Source organism: Equus asinus, chromosome 1, assembly GCF_041296235.1.
Source record: "Equus asinus isolate D_3611 breed Donkey chromosome 1, EquAss-T2T_v2, whole genome shotgun sequence".
NCBI classification, from domain to species: Eukaryota; Metazoa; Chordata; class Mammalia; order Perissodactyla; family Equidae; genus Equus; species Equus asinus.
Window position 1 is genome coordinate 119,652,283 of NC_091790.1, and position 19,677 is coordinate 119,671,959.

At 41.3% G+C, this 19,677-nt stretch overlaps 1 protein-coding gene across 3 annotated transcripts in view; it reads right to left on the bottom strand.

The window, feature by feature from the left end:
- Positions 1–19,677, bottom strand: part of ADAT2 (adenosine deaminase tRNA specific 2) — a 57,754-nt gene that overhangs the window by 23,780 nt on the left and 14,297 nt on the right. Inside the window, exons 2-6 of one of the 3 annotated variants that reach the window (XM_044768896.2) lie at positions 13,738–13,842; positions 11,034–11,184; positions 7,627–7,740; positions 5,326–5,398; positions 4,254–5,216 (exon numbers count right to left, since the gene is read on the bottom strand). In XM_044768896.2, coding sequence (XP_044624831.1) covers positions 5,162–5,216; positions 5,326–5,398; positions 7,627–7,740; positions 11,034–11,184; positions 13,738–13,842 — 498 coding nt within the window. In that variant the 3' untranslated portion in view covers positions 4,254–5,161. Of the gene's footprint in view, positions 1–4,253; positions 5,217–5,325; positions 5,399–7,626; positions 7,741–9,748; positions 9,856–11,033; positions 11,185–13,737; positions 13,843–19,677 lie in introns of those variants that run through there. The other 2 variants (XM_014850693.3, XM_044768905.2) reach the window with 2 other exon arrangements.

A 19,677-nucleotide genomic window follows, 5' to 3' on the forward strand; every position in this document is an offset into this window, starting at 1 on the left:
CCGGGGGCAGCACACGTCCTCTTAAAGGCCAGACACTAAATACCTGAGGCTTTGCAGGCCACAGGGCCCAGCCACAACTCAGCTCTGCCACTGCAGCACCAGCAGCCGTGGGCAACACGGACACATGGGCACAGCCATGTGCCAACCAAATACCGTACAGATGCCGAACTTTGAATTTCAGATCACACCCGTGGGTCACTAAATTTTCCTTTTGATTTTTTTCAACCATTTAAAAATGGAAAACCATTTTTAACTTGTGATACCGAAACAGGCAGCAGGCTGGGTTTGGCCCGTGACTGACTCCTGCTCTGACGCCCAAGTTTATGCTTCTTTAACCACACCACAAAGTCTCCCTAACAGTCATGGATACATGGTGAGGAGCTGCATATTCACTCAAAAATTAGGTGAGAAATAATCCCATGAGCCTGTTTTTATTAGCTCAACTTGAAAAAACATACGATCCTAAAGATATCAAACTTTCACCAGAACTTATGCCAGTCTGACCCATAAAAATAACGTCCCCCATCACCCTTTTCCTCACCACGCACCATTAACAATTCACAGAGTAAGAAAATAGCTGGCAGTTGTCTTCAGAGATGAAGTCAATGCAGTCTCATTCCTTTGCCAAAACGCAGGGAAACCAGTTCTTGGTGCCTCTTCTCTGGGGGCCATTCAAGGCCAGCCGATGCAGAAAGACGGGGAAGGACACGCTTTGGCTTCAACATGGATTTGTCTGTGTGTATGTGTCAGGAAGATTGGCCCTGAGCTAACATCTGTTGCCAATCTTCCTCTTTCTGTTTGAGGAAGATTGTTGCTGAGCTAACATCTGTGCCAATCTTCCTCTATTTTGTATCAATATGGATTTTTAACCAGGAACCTCACTACTTTAAAAACCTTTTTAATATTTTTTTTTTAAAAAGAGCCTTGGCTTTTGCTATTTTTACTGACACACATTTTGAAAGTAGCAGTGCTTAAAACATTTTAAGCCTAGATATCTCTATGGAAACCCAAAAGAACTTACATTTTATGGCCAAATGACTACTGAGAGTCATACATCCTACTGGATCACTACAGGCCATGTGTGATGCCAGAAACATCTGAGACCTATTTTTCCAAAACTCCATCTTCTCAGATATAATTAAATTGATATAATCATTAGTTTTGCTGAGGAAGAGATCATGAAAAAACTTATTTCCGAGGCTTTCTTTTAATATTTATTAAGATATTCCTATTTAAAATCATCTTATTAGGGAAAGAAATTTGTAAATTTTGGCAGACATAATAAAAGGGGAAGAATGCAATCAAATAATTTAAGAGTTGCTTTGAAATTTATGTCATTAGTTTTCTTCCCCTCCTTTCCATCAATGTCAAATACATCTTCTCTTAAAAATGTAACGGTTCCTCTCCCCAGACTTCTTACTCGTTGCAACGGAGAAAAATATAACAATTATATAATGCAGAAATCAGGTAGCACCTTGAACAGGTGACCAAAATTAACATCACTAGTAAGGGACAGATGGCCTTTGGAACACTTCCAGATGTGACACTCTAAGAAGAGCATAACTTCACCTAGAATACACAACCTGAATTTAACCACAAGAAAACACCAGCATAAGAAAAAGGAAGGCAGGAGGGGCAGGAGGACTGTATTATTTTTAAAAATGTCAATGTCATAAAAGACAAATAAAGGCTGTAGAAATGTTCTACATTAAAAGATTAAAAGAAGATATCCAACAACTAAATGCAATACCTGGCCCCAGAATGGGTCCAGTATTGCTGGAGAGGGAAGAAAATTCTCTAAATGACACTATGGGGTCAACTGACAAAATGGGAATACAAATGGCACATGAGACAAAAGTATTATGTCAACGTTACAGTTATTGAAGTCGATAACTGTATTGCGATTATATAAAAGAATATCCTATGCCTGGGAAATACTAAAACATTTCAGGGTAAAGAGCCATGATGTATGATGTATGTAGTTTTTCAACAAATGGTTCGGAAAATAATTATATATGTGTGTGTGTACATATATAAATACATATATAGAGAGAGACAGAGAGACAGAGAGAGAGAGAAGGAGAGAGAGGATAATAAAGAGAGAGCAAATGATAAAGCTAAAGGCATAAAATGTTAATAATAGGTTCAAAGAATAAGGGATATATGGGTATTTTTGCAACTTCTCTGTAAGTCTGGAATTATTTCCAAATAGAGAGTTTAAAGAAAAACTAACAGTTCTTGCCTACATTGAAGTTCTTGGCTATCTATTTTCTCTCTATGATATTCCAAATACAACACAGGAAGAGATATCTGTGCCAAGGAACAAGAAAGTGCAAAGATATTTTAACATGATTTTTTATCAGTGATTGAAGCCTGCCAAAACATTACATACCACCCATTCCCAGCAGAGTTCGCTGCAAAAACCAGCAAACACTGGATATGCTAGCATCTTAGATACAACTACTAATTTCTCTAAACAGGGCTGTGATTCTAAAATCTTTTTGCATCTCACAACTTATAGAACTATCTCATATACAAAATAAGTCTCTCAGCTGGTCTCTTAGCCAATACCAGTATCAATCAACTGGATTAAATCTCTTGAGCGGAAGCATCTTAATATTTTAAGCCTTGTCTAAGTAGCTGGAGAATATGGTCCTCAGGAAGCAGGACCACTTCATCACATGTCCACCACTCCTCATCGCCACTTTGAAACCACTGTCAGAATCCCACAGCCTTAATGTCTACGACCCCACATGGTTGTGTGTCGGCACTGGGGGTGCTCACCTCCAGTCTGCAGCACTCTGTCTGCACTGATGTTTCCCCAAAGCAATGGAGGGAACTACAACTAAGACCAAAAACGGAGGAGAGACTTTCTATAAGTCAGTCACTGGAGAGGGAATCAAAAATGTAACCAAAATTAAAATTTTCAGCCATGCTTTGGAATTACCCATTCTCCAAAACATAGGACAGACAGAACATATGCATATTAGTAAGTCTTTTCTATCCTTCTCTGTTTATAGTTTTATTACTTTCTTGATCCTTTAAGTAGTGACTGTTGCTGGGTTAAAACACACATAAACAATTTTTGGCTTTGCCTTTTTATCTTAGATATTCTCCTTATTATTCATTTTCCCCCAAATTTCAATCAATAATTTTACTTAACAAATGTTTACCAAGAACCTATGTGGCATACTGAGTGGTGCTCTCCAGAGGATCAAGATTCCAGGTTTCCTGTCTACAAATCATCCCTGAGAGAACCATCTGAGGACAAGAAGTGTAGCAAAGTCTGCTGCAGAGAAGCAGAAGGAGCCAGAAATGAACTAGGACCAACTGCGAGAAGGAACAAACAAGTCAAAGCACTAAAACTGGAGGAGAAGATAATTTTTAAAGAAGAAATTGAAGAGAAGGTACATGTAACATTATTACAGATTTAAAATCTTACATAGTCCTCTCCATAAAACTTCTCAAATGCAGTTAAAAACACACACGTACAAAAACCCAGCAATTACAAATCCTCTGAAGCATGTAACTGTGATTAGCTGCTGCTCTCAGCAATATAAAAATACTTTCACCACAATTGCATTCCAGCCTGTAATGTAACTCAAAACAAACAAGTCAGAGACATCGCTCAAATGGCAGAACCAACAACTACAGATGCTTTGCATCAAGGAAATGAATCCACTGCAGAAATGCAACGGAGGAGCTGCCCTGCCGGGCCTGGAGCTGGGCTTCTGGTGGAACGGCGAGGCCCCCTCCTGGGCAGACGTGGTGCACGGCGGGTCCGCAAAGCTGCACTCGCCTCAGAGCCAACCCTTCCGCAGGCAGGAAGCGGGAATGTCTGCGACTCTCTGCTGTGGGTACCTCTCCGGGGCTGCATTCACATTTTTAAATTTTAGATTTTAAATTCTAAATCTGGATTCTTATAAAAAGAAATGACCGTATTTGATTTCAGATTAAATTAACCATTCTATTTAATTCTGCAACCAGCATTCCTACCACCAAATGGCACGCCTACCCCCTTTGCCCTGTTCTTTCTCATTTTGCCATAATTCTTATCACCGTTTGACATCCTGTGTAACCCACTCTGGTTATTAGTGGCCTCCCTGCTAGAACAGAAGCTCCACGAGGGCAGGACTCTTTGTTTCATTCACTGATTCAATAACAAGCAGAGCCTGGCACAGTATACTCACTAACACAGAAGGAACTGTCCCATTTATGCTTTTATCTTTTATTTTCAAGACTATCCATCTTCAAAGAAGGAAGTATAAATTTTATTATAAAAATATGCTGTAATTTAAAAATGACACGCACTTGTTCTAAAAGTATGCATTTTCTCTAAATGCTTTATAAAAGCAAAAAGTCTGATCTAAGAACCATATAATCATGGTCTGTATGTATATAATTCATATACAATTTCCAAGGAAGTCATACGTCGCCAACGCCCTGGAGAACACAGTGGCTGCAAAGAATGAAGAATTCGATTCTGAAACGCCAGGCCTGGAGCAGGTGTCTGTCGCGTGCCACACTCCAGTCCCGACGCATCCCGGGCAACTGGGTCTGAGTGCACCTCTTCTGAAAGTCAGCACTTTCCTGGACTGGGCATAGTGGTTTTGGCAGGAAGTGCATGCACAGCTTCCTAATTTCTAAAACCTCAATCTTTAATTTTTTTCCCTTTTTATCTTTTCCTTAAAGATTGGCACCTGAGCTAACATCTGTTGCCAATCTTTTTTTTCTTTTTCTTTTTTTCTTCTTCTTCTTGTCCCCAAAGCCCCCTGGGACATAGTTGTATATTCTAGTTGTGAGTGCCTCTGGCTGTCACATGTGGGACACCGCCTCATATGGCCTGATGAGCGGTGCCATGTCCACGCCCAGGATCCAAACTGGGAAACCCCGGGCCACTGAAGCAAAGCAAGTGAATTTAACCACTTGGCCACAGGGCCGGCCCCAAATTTTTCCCCTTCTTAAAATGTTTTCAGCTTGTGGAAAAGCTAATAGTTGTTTAAAATTGTCAGACTTTTTAAAAAGTGCTAATTTGTTCCCTTAACAGGGCAAATGATGAGAGACCATCTTCCCGCCGGTTAAGGACAATATAGAAACATATGATTCAATGATGTCAACAGCTTTCAGTCCAAGAATTTCATCCAGAGGCATTAGCCTTTCATTAGAACAAGTTCAGGATTTCTGACATTCTTTTTTCCGAACCTTTGATTTTGGTGCTGTGAAAAGAACAGAAAAGAAAAAGAGAAATGAAGAGGTAAGCCCAAGTCAGACTTTCTACTGACTTGTTTTAAGTGAGAAGTGTTACATACAGTAGGGGAAACTGACCATTTGGATTTTCCTGTTTGTAGAAGGTCTTTAACATCTCCACTGCTTCCTCGGCCCGATACCCAGGAACACACTGATGAAATGAGAGAGTTGAGAATGAACACAGGCCTATGAAAGTGTGTGTTGTATCCCATAAAAACAGCAACACATACATAATTAGCAAACATACTTCAGATAGCATTAATACTTTGTGCATATTAGCAACACGGGTAAGGAAGTATATTGCCAAAAGAAAATATAAGGCCTCGATCAGACATCACTCTCAATCAACTAATTATTTCTCAATCAACTACCATTGAAGTTACTAGCTATGTGATCTTGGGTAAGATAAACTCTCTATGCCTCAGTTTCCTCATTTGTAAAATGCAGGTAATTACAGCAAGTGAGACAGAAGGATTTTGTGAGGACTGAATGAGATTCAGTATAGTAACATCTGTTCAGTACCTGACACATCCTCAGTGCTCACGAGCCACCAGCTCTTTTTATCAGCTGTTATTTTCTGGTGGCCCAATAAGCATCTGATCCTACAGAGCTGGGGTCGGCAGTCCACAGCTACAAATGGTCAGCTAAGAATGGTTTTCATATTTCTAAAGGATTGTTAAAAAACAGAAAGAAGAAGAATATGCAACAGAGACATGAATCGCTCACAAAGGCTAAAACATTTACCATCAGGCTCTTCACACAAAAAATTTGTCGACTTTTATTATAGAGGATTTTTTTAAGTGTTTAGTTTGTTCTATCTTTGGTATCTAACTGGAGAGAAGAGATCAACATGTGAAATAATAAGAAATTGTAATAACAGTAAGGAGATGAAACTTGAACTTGCCTTAATGATAGAGAATATTTAAAGAGACTGAGCAGAGCATTTCAGGGAACGAGGAAGAATAAGCTTGGGCTGTGTGTAAGGTTGGGGGTGGGTGATTATTAAGGGAGCATAAGGAAAGAAATCAAAGAGATAAAACGAGGTTGAAATATATAGGGCTCTAAGGCAGTTACAGGAGTGTGGACGTGACAAACTGCAGCCTTCTGAGGTGCACGACATGATGCAATGAACAGAGATTCCAGGGAGGAGCGCCTGGAAGCAGGGCACAGTGGAGGAAGGAACACCGAGCACCAGCACAGGGGCCTAGTGAACCAACCACTCTGGGCCACTGCTCAGAATGAGTCTCCCTTTCTCTTGTGCCTTCAATCGGTTCTTGCCTAGGCCTACAAAGCCTGCACAAACTTCCCCCATCAAAACAAAGAAGCTTCTACGCGTTCGATGTTTTTAGGTTCCACATATAAGTGAGATCAGACATTATTTGTCTTTCTGTCTGACTTATTACACTTGGCATAATGCCCTTGAGGCCCATCCATGTTGTCACAAATGCCAGGATTTCCTTCTTTTCTACGGCTGAATAATATTCCACTGTGTGTGCACATATCATATTTTCTTCATAGAAGCAGAGAGAAGAATGGTGGCTGCCAAGAGTGGAGGGGTGAGGGAAACGGGGAGACACCGGCCAAAGGGTACAAACTTCCAGTTACAGGAGGAGGAATAAGTTCCAGGGATCTAAGGTACTGGCGTGCTGACTACAGTTAACAATGCTGTATTATATCCTTAAAAGTTGCTATGAGAGGAGAGCTTAAATATTCTCACCACCACCACCACCATGACACAATGGTAATTGCGTGAGGTGAAGGGTGAGTTAACTGACCTCACTATGGTAGACATTTCACAATACATGCGGGTATCAAATCATCACACTGTGCAACTTAAAATTACACCGCATTACATGTCAACTATATCTCAATGAAGCTGAAAAACAAAACAAAACAGTAACCTTCCTTCTTCCCTGCCCCAAGGCAAGCTGCTCCCTGCTCCTCCCTGAGAACACTTCAGAATCATGGCCATCACTTTTGCTGCTCTCATTCCCTCCTCAACCTCATCCTCACTGGCTTGTGCTCCCAGGACTCCACGGAAGCTGCCCTCTCAGACGTGCCAAGGGCCCCTACTGACCAAAATACTGGTCTCTCCAACCTCCTCAGCTCTCTGCAGTCGCGGAGACCACTGACCACATTTGCTTCCTTGAGAACCCTTTCCTCCCTTGGCTTCTGAACCCTTCATCATTCTAAGCATAACTGGCCCTTCCCCTTCTCTTCCTGGCTGTTTGAGTTCCTGGTCCCCAGGGCTCCCACCTCTCCTCTTGCTCTCACAAGCACCCACGTGCACAAAGTGTTTTCGTCTCACGTGAAGTTAGAGCCATGGTTCTCAACCTTGGCTGCTCAGCAGAATCGTTTGGGAGCTCTCTAGAAAAATACCAATGTTCTCGTCCCATGTAGTCCCTTCTCCTCTCTGCCCCCCAGCAGCCTTCTGATTCAGGTGGTCGAAGCTGGAGACTGAGCACAGGCATTTGTAAAGCTCTCCAGGTGATTCTGATATGCAGTCAGGGATGAAAACCAGTGAGTTATAGGTGAAGAGAGAAACTGCATCTAAGATACCAAGATAATCTTCCCAAGTATTCATTATAGCTACAAATTTGTGGTTTTAATAAAAAGCACACATTCTTATTAGAATAAATGTTTAAAAACACAGCAGGTAAGTATTATATATTAATCACCATCTTCTTTGAAAAGAATAGCTCTGTAGGTCTGCTCTGTAAACTTTAATGCTGCTTATAATATAGTATTAAAAGAATCTATAATTCTGCAATACAAAAACAGCATCACACATCCCACAAACCCCCCACCCCGCCCAGCCAAATAAACGAAGAAAACAGCATCCAGAAGTCTGGGGTATCAATGTTTTCTTCATAACCTCAAAACACTTAAGAAAACAAAACTAATTTGGCATCAAATCTGGAGATACAGCGTCGAACCATGGCCATCCATTTCAATGGAGCCAATCTGGCCAGATATACACACTGCAAATGAACTTATAATTGGGTTCAGCCAGATTAACTCTGCAGGGCTGTGTTTGTGCACACAATGTCAGACAGGCTGGAGAGAAATGTTCCACCTATGTCTGTAGCCCAGTGATCATCTTTGTTCTGCCCAGAAGCTTTGAGAAATTCTTTAGATCTTTCTAATAAAGGAAGTACAGGGTCAACAATTCACTTTCAAAGAGTTATGTAAGCCAAATTTAAGCCACTAATAGAAGTCATAGGAAAAATCAAATCACTTTGCAGATTTTTTTAATGATCAAGATAAGTGTATTTTTTACTTTCCATCACTCTATTACAATTTCCTTTCAGATGGAATGTTAAAAGTCATCTATTCTCAAATGTATAGGAGCTGTTAGGAAAGCTAATGTTCGGCTGGGGAAAACTCAAAATAGAATGTTTTCCAAAACTTGTTCTCAGTGGGATTCAGCCAAATTTAGCCCTTCATAGGTACTTAATATTCTCCTAAGAATATCTGAGGTCTTCCAAGTTAACTGCCCACCACGTTCAGCATTTGTTAAATCTTTTTCTTTTTTTTTTTAAGATTTTATGTTTCCTTTTTCTCCCCAAAGCCCCCTGGTACCTAGTTGTGTATTTTTAGTTGTGAGCCCTTCTAGTTGTGGCATGTGGGACGCCGCCTCAGCGTGGCCTGATGAGCGGTGCCATGTCTGCACCCAGGATTTGAACCAGAAAAGCCCTGGACCACCAAAGCAGAGTGCACAAACTTAACCACTCCGCCACAGGGCCGGTCCCAATCGTTTTCTTTTTAAAGCATAATACTTTTAGGATTAACCTTACATCTTGAAGGAAAAAACAATTAAACTGGTTCAGGAAAACTGGGATGCATCTACTGGCCAAACTCTGAAATATAAACTCCCACTGCTCACAGCCTTAAACATAGAAACTTTGGAAGAAGTGGCAAGATGAAAGGGAAAGTAGAATTTCTAAGAGAACATGAAATAAATGTGGATTCTTGGGTCTGGGGAAAATTTCAACATTAAAAAGGCAGGGGAAAAAATAATGAAAATATGGGTATTGACTGCTAGACACGAAAAATAGTACACGGCAATCAAGCAAAATGATTGAATGTGTGCAAAATATTGTGCGTTCACCAGAAAAGGCATCTACTGTCACTGACAGAAGCCAAGCTTCACACAAAATTGGGAGAACACGGAGTGGGGGACTCTCATTGGGAAACACCAAGAGCAGTGTGTCTTCAAACATGCCTGAAGGCGTGGGTGAAGACTGTCAGAAGACACCTTGGAAGGCTGGGGACTCTCCTTCAGGACAGCTTCCATTGACTAAGAGAGCTAGGCACTCACCTGGAAGTGATTACCTGTCATCTTATACTGCAGCATAAATGAACCTGACCAGAGGTTACAAGAGTCTGTCCGGTTCTAGCACGGCTTTTTGGTGTACTGAGCACGTGCTAACTATTGCCCAGCCCATAATGAGATCAAAGTACTTAGAAGGAAAGAAAAAGCATAAGCTGGTCATATTACCTGAAACGGTCTCCCAGTATTCGGTAAGTCAGCAGAGGCAATGTTTAGAACAGAGCCACAACCACCAAATCGTTCATTCTGACAGCCATATACAACCAGTGGAATTTATAAGAAAGAATTAAGGTCCTGCAGAGAATGTGCTGTTCAAGGGTGTATCGTGACAAAACCAGGGCAAGTTCATACCAGTCGTCCTGGAGAAAAAAACTCATGCTACGCTTAAAAATAATGAAGCTTTGGCTTAGTCCTAAAAATCGTACAATCCAGTTACACAAAAGAAAGAAGTTTAAAAGATTTGGAAATTAACATCTCAAAATTGCAAAAAAAAAATGAAAACTGCATATATGCTTGGTAAATGTTCATCATTTGGTGTTCACTCTGGTCTTTCCTAAGTCACTTTTTCAGAATCATTAGAGAACTGGAGCCAGAAAAAAGGCAGGAATTTAATCCAGGGATTTTCTTTTCAACATCACCGATTGTCCCCTGTTCTTTCCCCAAATAATATATAACCTGTGCCCCAATACAAAACACACTAAAGCTGAGCCACTCTGTAAAGCAGGACGGGAGAAACAGCCATAACACCCGTCTTTAAAAAGCAGCGTGTGTACATGTTATCATAGTCAAAACCTCTGCCTTATTTTTAAAGTGATAAAACTATTCACACATACAAAGAAAAGTACACAAAATATGCAAGCACGAAACTGCGTTTTTGAATTATCAAACAATTTTTTAAAAGACTAACTTGCTGCAATGAGTGGCTTACTCTGAAAGACACAATTCAGAGCTGTAACTTTATCAATTTCCCATTGATTTACAATTATCATAAATGACTTGGTTTTTACTTTGTATTTACCCCTAACTTAAAACTTTTCCTACATTATAATAGATGTTCATAGCAAAAATAAACAAAAACATATAAACAGAGAAACAAAATTTTTAGGTCACCTATAATCTGACATCCAAAGGCAAAACTGGGGTGCCTATTCTTCAGATCTTTTCCTAGGCACACTGTTTTATAATCTAACTTACGATTTTTCTTTAAAGAACTGTTTAACTTAGTTCTAAGCTTTTCTTTCTCTAGCTTATTTAATATGTTTACTGAATAAAAACAAAGAGGTAATTTAATTACTTAAAAGTCCTTCCCCAAAATTTTTTTGGCCACGGGATACTATATTGTATCATGTGGCCCTCCTGAAATTTGTTTCATAAATCTCTGTTTTCACGTGTTGGAAACAGATTCCGGTTTCGCGGGAAGGGGCGGGGATGCTGCCCCCGGAGCCAAGGATACTCATGAGGCGGAGTGCGGCCGCGCACATGACGCACGGCTCCACGGTGACGTACAGCACGGCGCGCTCGAAGACCTCGGCCGGACACCTGCCGCGCCCGCGACACCAGGCCAGGGCCTGGTCGATGGCCACCATCTCCGCGTGTCGCGTAGCCTGAAAAGAGAGAAGTGCCTGCGCTGACACTGTTTGCTACGTGTAACTGCATCTTACAAAGATTCAAAAGTAAATACGAAAATACGTTTTTCATGGACCTATAGTTCCTGCCAACATTTTAAGGAACAAAGCTTTAAGACACCCTTAGCAATTGACAAGCTATTTCCCAGTTCAAGTACCATGAACTCACCAATAAAAGACACCTAATCTGAGATGCGGGATGAATTATGCCATATTTTTAGTTAAGTAACTAAGTGCCTTAGGGGATGTTCTCTCAATTAAAATGCCGTAGAGAAGCTGTGTCTTGGGAAAAAAAGATGAGCCTAGGTTTCTGAATATTTTAAGGGAAGCTTAAAATTTTCATAAGCTTGTGCTCCAGTTTCAAATGTGTTTTCAAGGCTGTCACTGACCTCGCTCTAAGCAAATCTATATTTAGTTTACTGGAATGTCATCACTTACACTCTCTTTGGGATGAGATTTTATATACTGGCAGACTCTAGAGAAAAGCAGAGATTTGCTATCAGCCTCAGATACCTCACAAGAGGCAGCAGCAGAAAGGAAAGAAATCACACAGCATTTGGAATCAACTACTTACATTTGAATCCTGACTATGACATTCCTAATTATGTGGCCTTGGGCAAGTCACATAACTTCTCCAAGCTGTGATTTCCCCATATATAAAATGGGATTCACTGGTATCTACATCTCAAAGCAATCTGAATTACATGAAGCGCCATGCCACATAATGCTCTGTATGTACTCTGCTATGCAATAATCGTTTATAACATTCATGATGAGCACATTCATCAACAAACTTACGCTGGGTGCTAACTGTATACAAGCCACTGCACTAAATTCTGTGTGAGATAAAAAGCCTCTGTCCTCAACAAGCGTCAAATCTGGTGGGGCAAACAGAAAGGTGTTCCTTTACCGTGACCCAGGGCAGGGTGCTGGCAGTGCAGCCCAAGGCACCATGGAAGCCAGAGGCAGGTGGGGGCAATGCCAGCCAAGAACTATAAACTCAGAGCTGGAAGGTCCTTTAGGGAAGAGGCTCCCAACCCTGGCTTTATCCCAGAAACAACTGGGAGCTTAAAGAAAAAACGTTTCCCCAACTTGAGTATTTTTAAAAATCAGAACCCCTGAAAAAGTCTCCCCCTAGTTCTCAATAAATAGTTGTTGAAGAGAATCACCTCGATCAACTTCCTCTTTTACCACTGAAGAACCAGAGCTCAGTTAGGACATATGAAAGATACACAGCTGGGCGAGGTGATGGTGGTGGTGACAGGCAGGTGAGGGTGGTTACAGAGCCAAAAGGAGGACTCGGGGCTCCTCATTTGGAGTCAAGAGTCTTTCCATACCGTGTTTATGGGGTAATCTGCTATAGGACACAGAATACCAAAATCAATCCAGGTTAGTTTCAAGGTATAAAAGAAACCCAGGTTCTTGGGGGTTAGATGGATGTTATTAGGACAAAGATCTCCTGTTAAAGATACTGTACTGAATCACAAAATACAAATAGGAGATATGATAATTATTTCAAACACAGAATTCCACTCCCAAATAAGTATCTGTATATTCACAAATTGCTGTGTTATGTTGATTACTTATCTCACAAGTAATTTGGTAGCCACATAATTGCTTTGTGAATCTGGGTTCCTACTTTGCATGTGTTTCCCTAAATCTCAGTTTTCTTTTCAATAGATGTGATGGATGAACTTTTAAGTCCACGTAGCACGAGGACCAACACCAGTTTGTTCTCTGGCTCCAAGATCATATGATGAGATCAGAGTCTGTGTGAGTCATGTTACGCTTATAAGCTATCCCTGAGCCCACCTAGTACTTCTGATAATCCTAACACTTGATACTCCATTTATACTTACTGGGACACACTGTTGTGATACCGTGTTTAAGAAGTGATCCGTTAATTCTCCAACTTCTCAACCTAACCGCAATAAATTAAACGTCACACAGGCTCCCAAAGTGCACCTACTCCATGGAGGCCCAGAGGCAGCAGGAGGTGGGGCTTTTATTTCACTGAATTATCTGGTACAGGAATAGTTTCCTTTATACAATCCTTTTATATCTCCACAGTTATAAATTGAGGGTGATTTTTTAATTTACTAGGAGGAACACGTTATTTAAAGGTACCAAAGAATGCAATACAAGTTAAATTGATGTGTCTTATAAAGTGGAATTTTCATATATGAGATTTCCTTAAAACGGGAATAGACTCATTTCTTCTGCACTGACACTCCGATCTAAGAAAACCCCCTCTTGGGTTTCCCTCAAGTGTTAAAGTGAAACTCCATGAAATAGAAAATTAGCCCTGAAGATTTTATTGCTTCATTAAATTTTTATGAATTTTCCAAATTTAAAAAAAAAACGCTATCACTTTTATAATCAGAAAAGAAGGCATTCAAAAAGAGACGTTTAGGGAGACTGCCTCTCCACTGATGCCTACGGGACTGAACACAGACCTGTCTTCCGCGACAAAGTCTCTCCAAGCCCACCATCACTGCCAGTGTTGGCAGTTATACTACTGAACTCACATACATTTTTGGTCTGATTAACTTCATTTCTTCCCTTCCCCACAACTTCATTGTTGTAGACCATAAGGCAGCCAACAGGAACTTCAATATTTTCTAGGGCTTCTTTGGCCTGAAAGACAAAGTAGAAAATCAAAGACGTAATGTTCAATCCTTGAAAAGACTACGTAAGAAAGAAATAGACACAGCATGAGCAGTATACACATATATAAACACTAGAATAAAGAAATGCAGCTGAGCTTTCCCTTTTCTCGAAGAGAATTCAGAAGTTAGTGCCATGTCCTCTGTCGTGTTGATATTAAGGGAGACTCAGGAATAAACGCCCCTTGGTGGGTCCTGAGCTCCCTGATTTCTGCTTCATCGGAAGCAGAGGTGATCAAAACACTGTTATTGACTCTCTTTTTCTTTCATCCCCAAAGCCCTAGTGCACACTTGTATATTCTGCTTCTAAGTTCTTCTGGTTCTTCTATGTGAGCTGCCACCACAGCATGGCTACTGACAGATGAGCGGTGTGGTTCCGCGCCCAGGAAAAGAACCCAGTCTGCTGAAGCAGAATGAGCCGAACTTTAACCTCTAGGCCATCAGGGCTGGCTCAACTGACTCTTGTTCTTAAATTGTCAGGGTCTACGGACCTTTTCAGAGAGAGTATATATTTGCAAAGAGGTAGAAGAATAACTAACATTTATAAGTCCTTTATTAAAATTCTTTCCTTGTTGAAATTCTACTTAATTTTGTTTCTCTAAAAATGATAGGAAATATCCTCCAGAGTTCCAACAGCATAAAGGTGACCAGACCAGATGTCTCCCTGAGCCCACAATTTCTGCTCTAAGTGAGATAATACAAGTTTAGGAACACTCTGTATAAAAATGGCACCACCCCAGTGAAGAACATTCTGGAAGTTTCTTTAAAAAGTAAGGATACACATAGCCTATGAATAAATTCCCCTCCTAAGTATTTATTTAAAAGCGGAGAATATATGTCCATGTAAAAAATCTTGAAAAAGAATGTTCATAATAGCTTGATTCGTAATAGTGAAAATCTGGAAACAGCACAGGTGTCCATCAACAAAAGAATGGATAAACAAACTGTGGCATCTTCACACAGTGGAATACAACTCAGCAATAAAAAGAACAAAATACTGATACACACACGACATGGAAGAACCTCAGACAGGCCGAGTAAACAAAGTCACATACTGTATGACTCTTCACGAGAAGTCCCAGAAGAGACAAAACTAAACTACAATGATAGAAGCTGGAACAGTGGTTGCTTCATGGAAGGGGATGTGTAGACTGACTGGAAAGGGAATAAGGAAATTTTCTGGGGTGGTGAAAACTTTATCCTGAAAAGGGTGCTGCTTACACAGATGTTTGCATCATTCGAAACTGAATGAACGTTACATTCAAGACCTGTGCATGTTGCTGTGTGGAAAGTACACCTCAACTGGAAAATATACATGAGAAAAATAAGTTTAGGAACACTTCCACCATCACCATCCTGGAATGGCAAACCAGTTACTATATTTGCAAAGTTTCCCCTCTATCACCAGCCGTCCATTTTTCATCCAGCCCTATGGCTGAGTGAACTCCAGCAACTGGGGGGCCCAGGATGGTTAAAGAACACTCCTTCAGGCAGAGAGCAAAGTTTACATCTGGGTACTCGCCGATCCTGCTGTTGAGAGAGAGTAAAGGATGGACGCAGCCCTTGGACTAGTACAGAAGCATTTCTATCTCACTGCAGTCCAAGTACAGCTGTTTGTAGAGAGACACGGCATTTATTTTGGAAAGCCCAATGACACTCTGGAAGACTATGTTCCCATTTACTGTAGGTACTGACACACACCGTAGGGCATAGAGAGTGTAAAGTTGAAGGCATTATATTCAGAAAGTCATAAACAGAGTGAAAGCAGGGTGTTCCATCTCCCGCACTAGCCTCTTACTCCCGGCAACACTGTATTTATAGCCGCAATAACCTCCTACTACCACAATGCTAACACGGGTTCCTTAGCTACCTGAACCATGCTCAACTGACACTGAATGTCTCACGGAGCCAAGAGAGGTGAATGGAGAAGCACATAGTGGTAGCGAATTGTACCTCTCCTTTCTCCTCCAGGGTAGCGGGACGGAGCTGGGCAGGAGAGACGTGAGGAGACGCTATCTGAAGCAATAAGGCTGTATTCTTCAGGACCATGTCATGAATATCCAGAGGCAAGCTCTGTCCAGTTCTGTAAAAATGGTTAAAGTGTGCCCCGTCTAGGCAAAGTTCAAAAGTCTGAAGACATCCAATTGGTGAATATATACAAATAAATATACAAATGCACCACAGGCTACTATGGAAAAGAAAGCCAGGAGGACTGACAGCTAGGGAGGATGGAGATGCTAAGTACCAGTGCTGTTAAGGCACTCATCACACTAAGAAGGTTATTTAAAACAGGCTTAGGATTATATACAACCCCAGGTACACAGGAGAGAGAAATCATTTATTCATCCAACAAATATCTGTTGAGGATCTTGAGATAGGGGAATTACCCTAGCTTATTCAGGTCTCCCTAAATGCAATCACAATTGTCCTTATAAGAGAGAGGCAAAGGGAGAGTTGTGAAGATGCCACATTGTTGGCTTTGAAGATGAGGAAGGGGCCATGAGCCAAGTATGGCACCTTGCTCTAGAGGGAAAGGCAAGGAGGCGCAGCCTGCCCCACAGCCTCCAGAGGGCGCAGACCAGCTGATGCGCTTCCAGCCACGTGGGCTGACTGCAGACTCCTAGCTCCAGAACCAGAAGAGAATAAATCTGTATTGTTTTAAGCCACCAAGTTCATGCTAATTTCTTACAGAAGCCATAGGAAATTAATACACCCTGTAAAGAGGAAGAAAACACAAGCTACAACTGGAAGAACATATTTGCAAACCACAGATCCAACAAAGGTATCTGGACTATATAAAGAACTCTCAAAGCTCAACAGTAAAACAGTAAAAAACCCAAATAATCCCATGAGAAAATGGGCAAGAGTCATTTCACCAAAGAGGACATAAGGATGGCAAATAAGTACGAGAAAAGATACTCACATCATTAACCATTAGGGAAATGCAAATTAAAACCATAATGCGTTATCTCTGCGGACCTATCACAACGGCTAAAACAGAAATAAAAACATCAGATGCTGGTGAGGCTGAGGGGAAAGAGGATCACGCATATACTGCTGGTGGGAATGTAAAATGGTACACCACTCTGGAAAACAGTTTGGCAGTTTCTTAAAAAGCTAAATATGCAGTTAACATACAACCCAGCATTTGTACTCTTGGGCATTTACCAGGGAAATGAAAACTTATGCTCACACAATACCTAAGTTCATACACAGACACAAATGTTCACAGGAGTTTTACTCCTATTAGCCCAAAACTGGAAATGACCCAACTGTCCTTCAACAGCTGAATGGTTAAAGAAATTGCAATATCCATATCATGGAAAACTACACAGCAGCAAGGAGGAATGAACTACTGATCGACTCAAGCACTGGAATGGATCTCCAGGGAATTATGTTGAATGAAAAAAATCGCAAAAGGTTACATATTCATGGATGTAACATTGCTGAATGACAAAATTACAGGTACGGAGAACAGACGACTGGCTGCCAGGGTTTAGGGTTTGACGGGAGATAGCGACTATAAAGGGGTAGCATGAGAGAGCCTGTGGTGATGCAGCAGTTCTGGTGGTGACTAACCAAAACTAAATGTGGCGCAACTGCAAAGAACTACGCATACACACGCACACACACACACGAGTGCATATAAAGCTGATGACATCCGAATAAGCTCTACAGAGTGCGTCAACGTCATCTTCCTGGTTTTGACACTGTACTACAGGTATGTAAAATGTTACCACTGGAGAAAACTGGGTGAAAGGTATATGGGCCTTCCTGTATACTTTTTTGGAACTTCCTGGAATCTATAATTACTTCAAATGAAAAGTTAAAAAAATAAACGTGGTGTAAACAAGAAGTATCTTACAATGGAGATTAACAAGAGATGCCTAGTGAGGCAGGAGGAAAACCAACAACGTCTGGTGTCATGAAAGACCTGAGAAACACACCAGGCCAAGAAAGAAGGGTCAGTGATACAGACGCCATTTGAGTGGAACGGCAGAAATGAAACCCAGTGGCTTAAAGAGCGACTTATCTATAGGTCAGATTTCTGGTTTCTAACTATTATAACAGACTGTTATGTCTATAACTCAAGTGTGCTGATTCTGAGCTTACAAATAATAAGAGCTTACAACTTACTGGAAAACTTACTTTGGAAGAGTGATGTCAGCATCATGGCAGAGTGAGTTGTTCCCTTTGTCTCTCCCCTCTAAGTTACAAGTAAACAGACATCCATTAACCAACAGAGGATTTGCTACACAACCCAACAGGATGCCTGAGAGATACACGCAGCTATACACCTGAAGGTGGGTGTATACTGAACCCCAGGGAAGCAGCAGAACTAAGGGAGGGACCCCTTCCCCAACCAGCAGCAACAATCCATGTCTCAGATCCACACATAGTGGCTAGTGGACTGCGAGTAGAGGTGGGGGCAGCCTGGCCCACACGCAAATGCTTCTGGAGTGGCAGCCTGGCCCATGGGTATACCCACCTACTGCAGGTGTGGGTGAGCACACCCAAATAGTCGTCACCCAGTGGTGGGAGCCCAGCCTGCACAAAGGCGCCCCACTTGCCTAGCACAGCAGCCAGGTCAGACCCACCTGCCAAGCTCTGTGGCCCAGACTGCATGAAGGTGTCCCACTTGCATGAGCACAACACACCCACTGAGTACAGCACTGGGCTGTAACCCACCTGCCAAGCTCAGCAGCCCCACCCACACCAGTACAATGCACTGAGCAGCTGCAGCCAGCTTACACAAACACAGAGCACCCGACCAGCACAACTATGAGTAGACGGGATGGGAACAGAAAACACAGCCCCTGCCAACCTCCAGCAGTGGCAGATGGAATCTGTGACCAGATACTACCATAAATGTGCCAGCGGAGGATCAGTTCATCAAACACCATGAAGAACTACAGAAACACAGCAGAAGAGAAGGAAAATGGCAACTCTCCAGGAACCAAGCCTGAAGTCACAGAAGATTACAATCTAAATGAGAGAGAATTCAAAATGGCTGTCATAAATAAACTCAACAAGTTACAAGAAAATACAGCAAGTTCAATGAGCTGAGGAATAAAATTAATGAACAGAAGGAGTACTTCACCAAAGAGACTGAAGCCCTGAAAAAAAACCAAACTGAAATTCTGGATTTGAAGAACACAATTAATGAGATACAAAATAATGTAGAAAGCATAAAATATAGAGCAGACCTTATGGAGGGGAGAATTAGTGACCCAGAAGATAGAAATCTAGAAATGCTTCAAGTGGAGTAGAGGAGAGAATTAAGTTTTTTTCTAAATGAACCAATTCTTCAAGAAACATAAGACTCAATTATGAAAAGTAACATAAGGACTATAGGTATCGTAGAAGGAGAAGGGAACAGAGAGCTTATTCAAAGAAGTAATAGCTGAGAACTTCCCAAATCTGGGGAAAAAAATGGACTTACAAGTACATGAAGCCAATATAACTGCTAATTACATCAATGCAAAAAGATCCTGTCCAAGGCATATAATATTAAAATTAGCAAAAGTCAATGACAAAGAAAAAATATTAAGGGCAGCAAGGCAGAAAAAAATAACTTACAAAAGAACCCCGTCAGGCTTTCAGCAGATTTCTCAATGGAAACTTTATAGGTTAGGAGAGAATGGGATGATATATTCAAAATACTGAAAGACAAAAACTATCAGGCAAGAATGCTCCATCCAGCAAAATCATCCTTCAGATACGATGGAGAAATAAAAACTTTCCCAGACAAACAAAAGCTGAGGGAGTTCATCGCCACCAGACCTCCCTTACAAGAAATGATAAA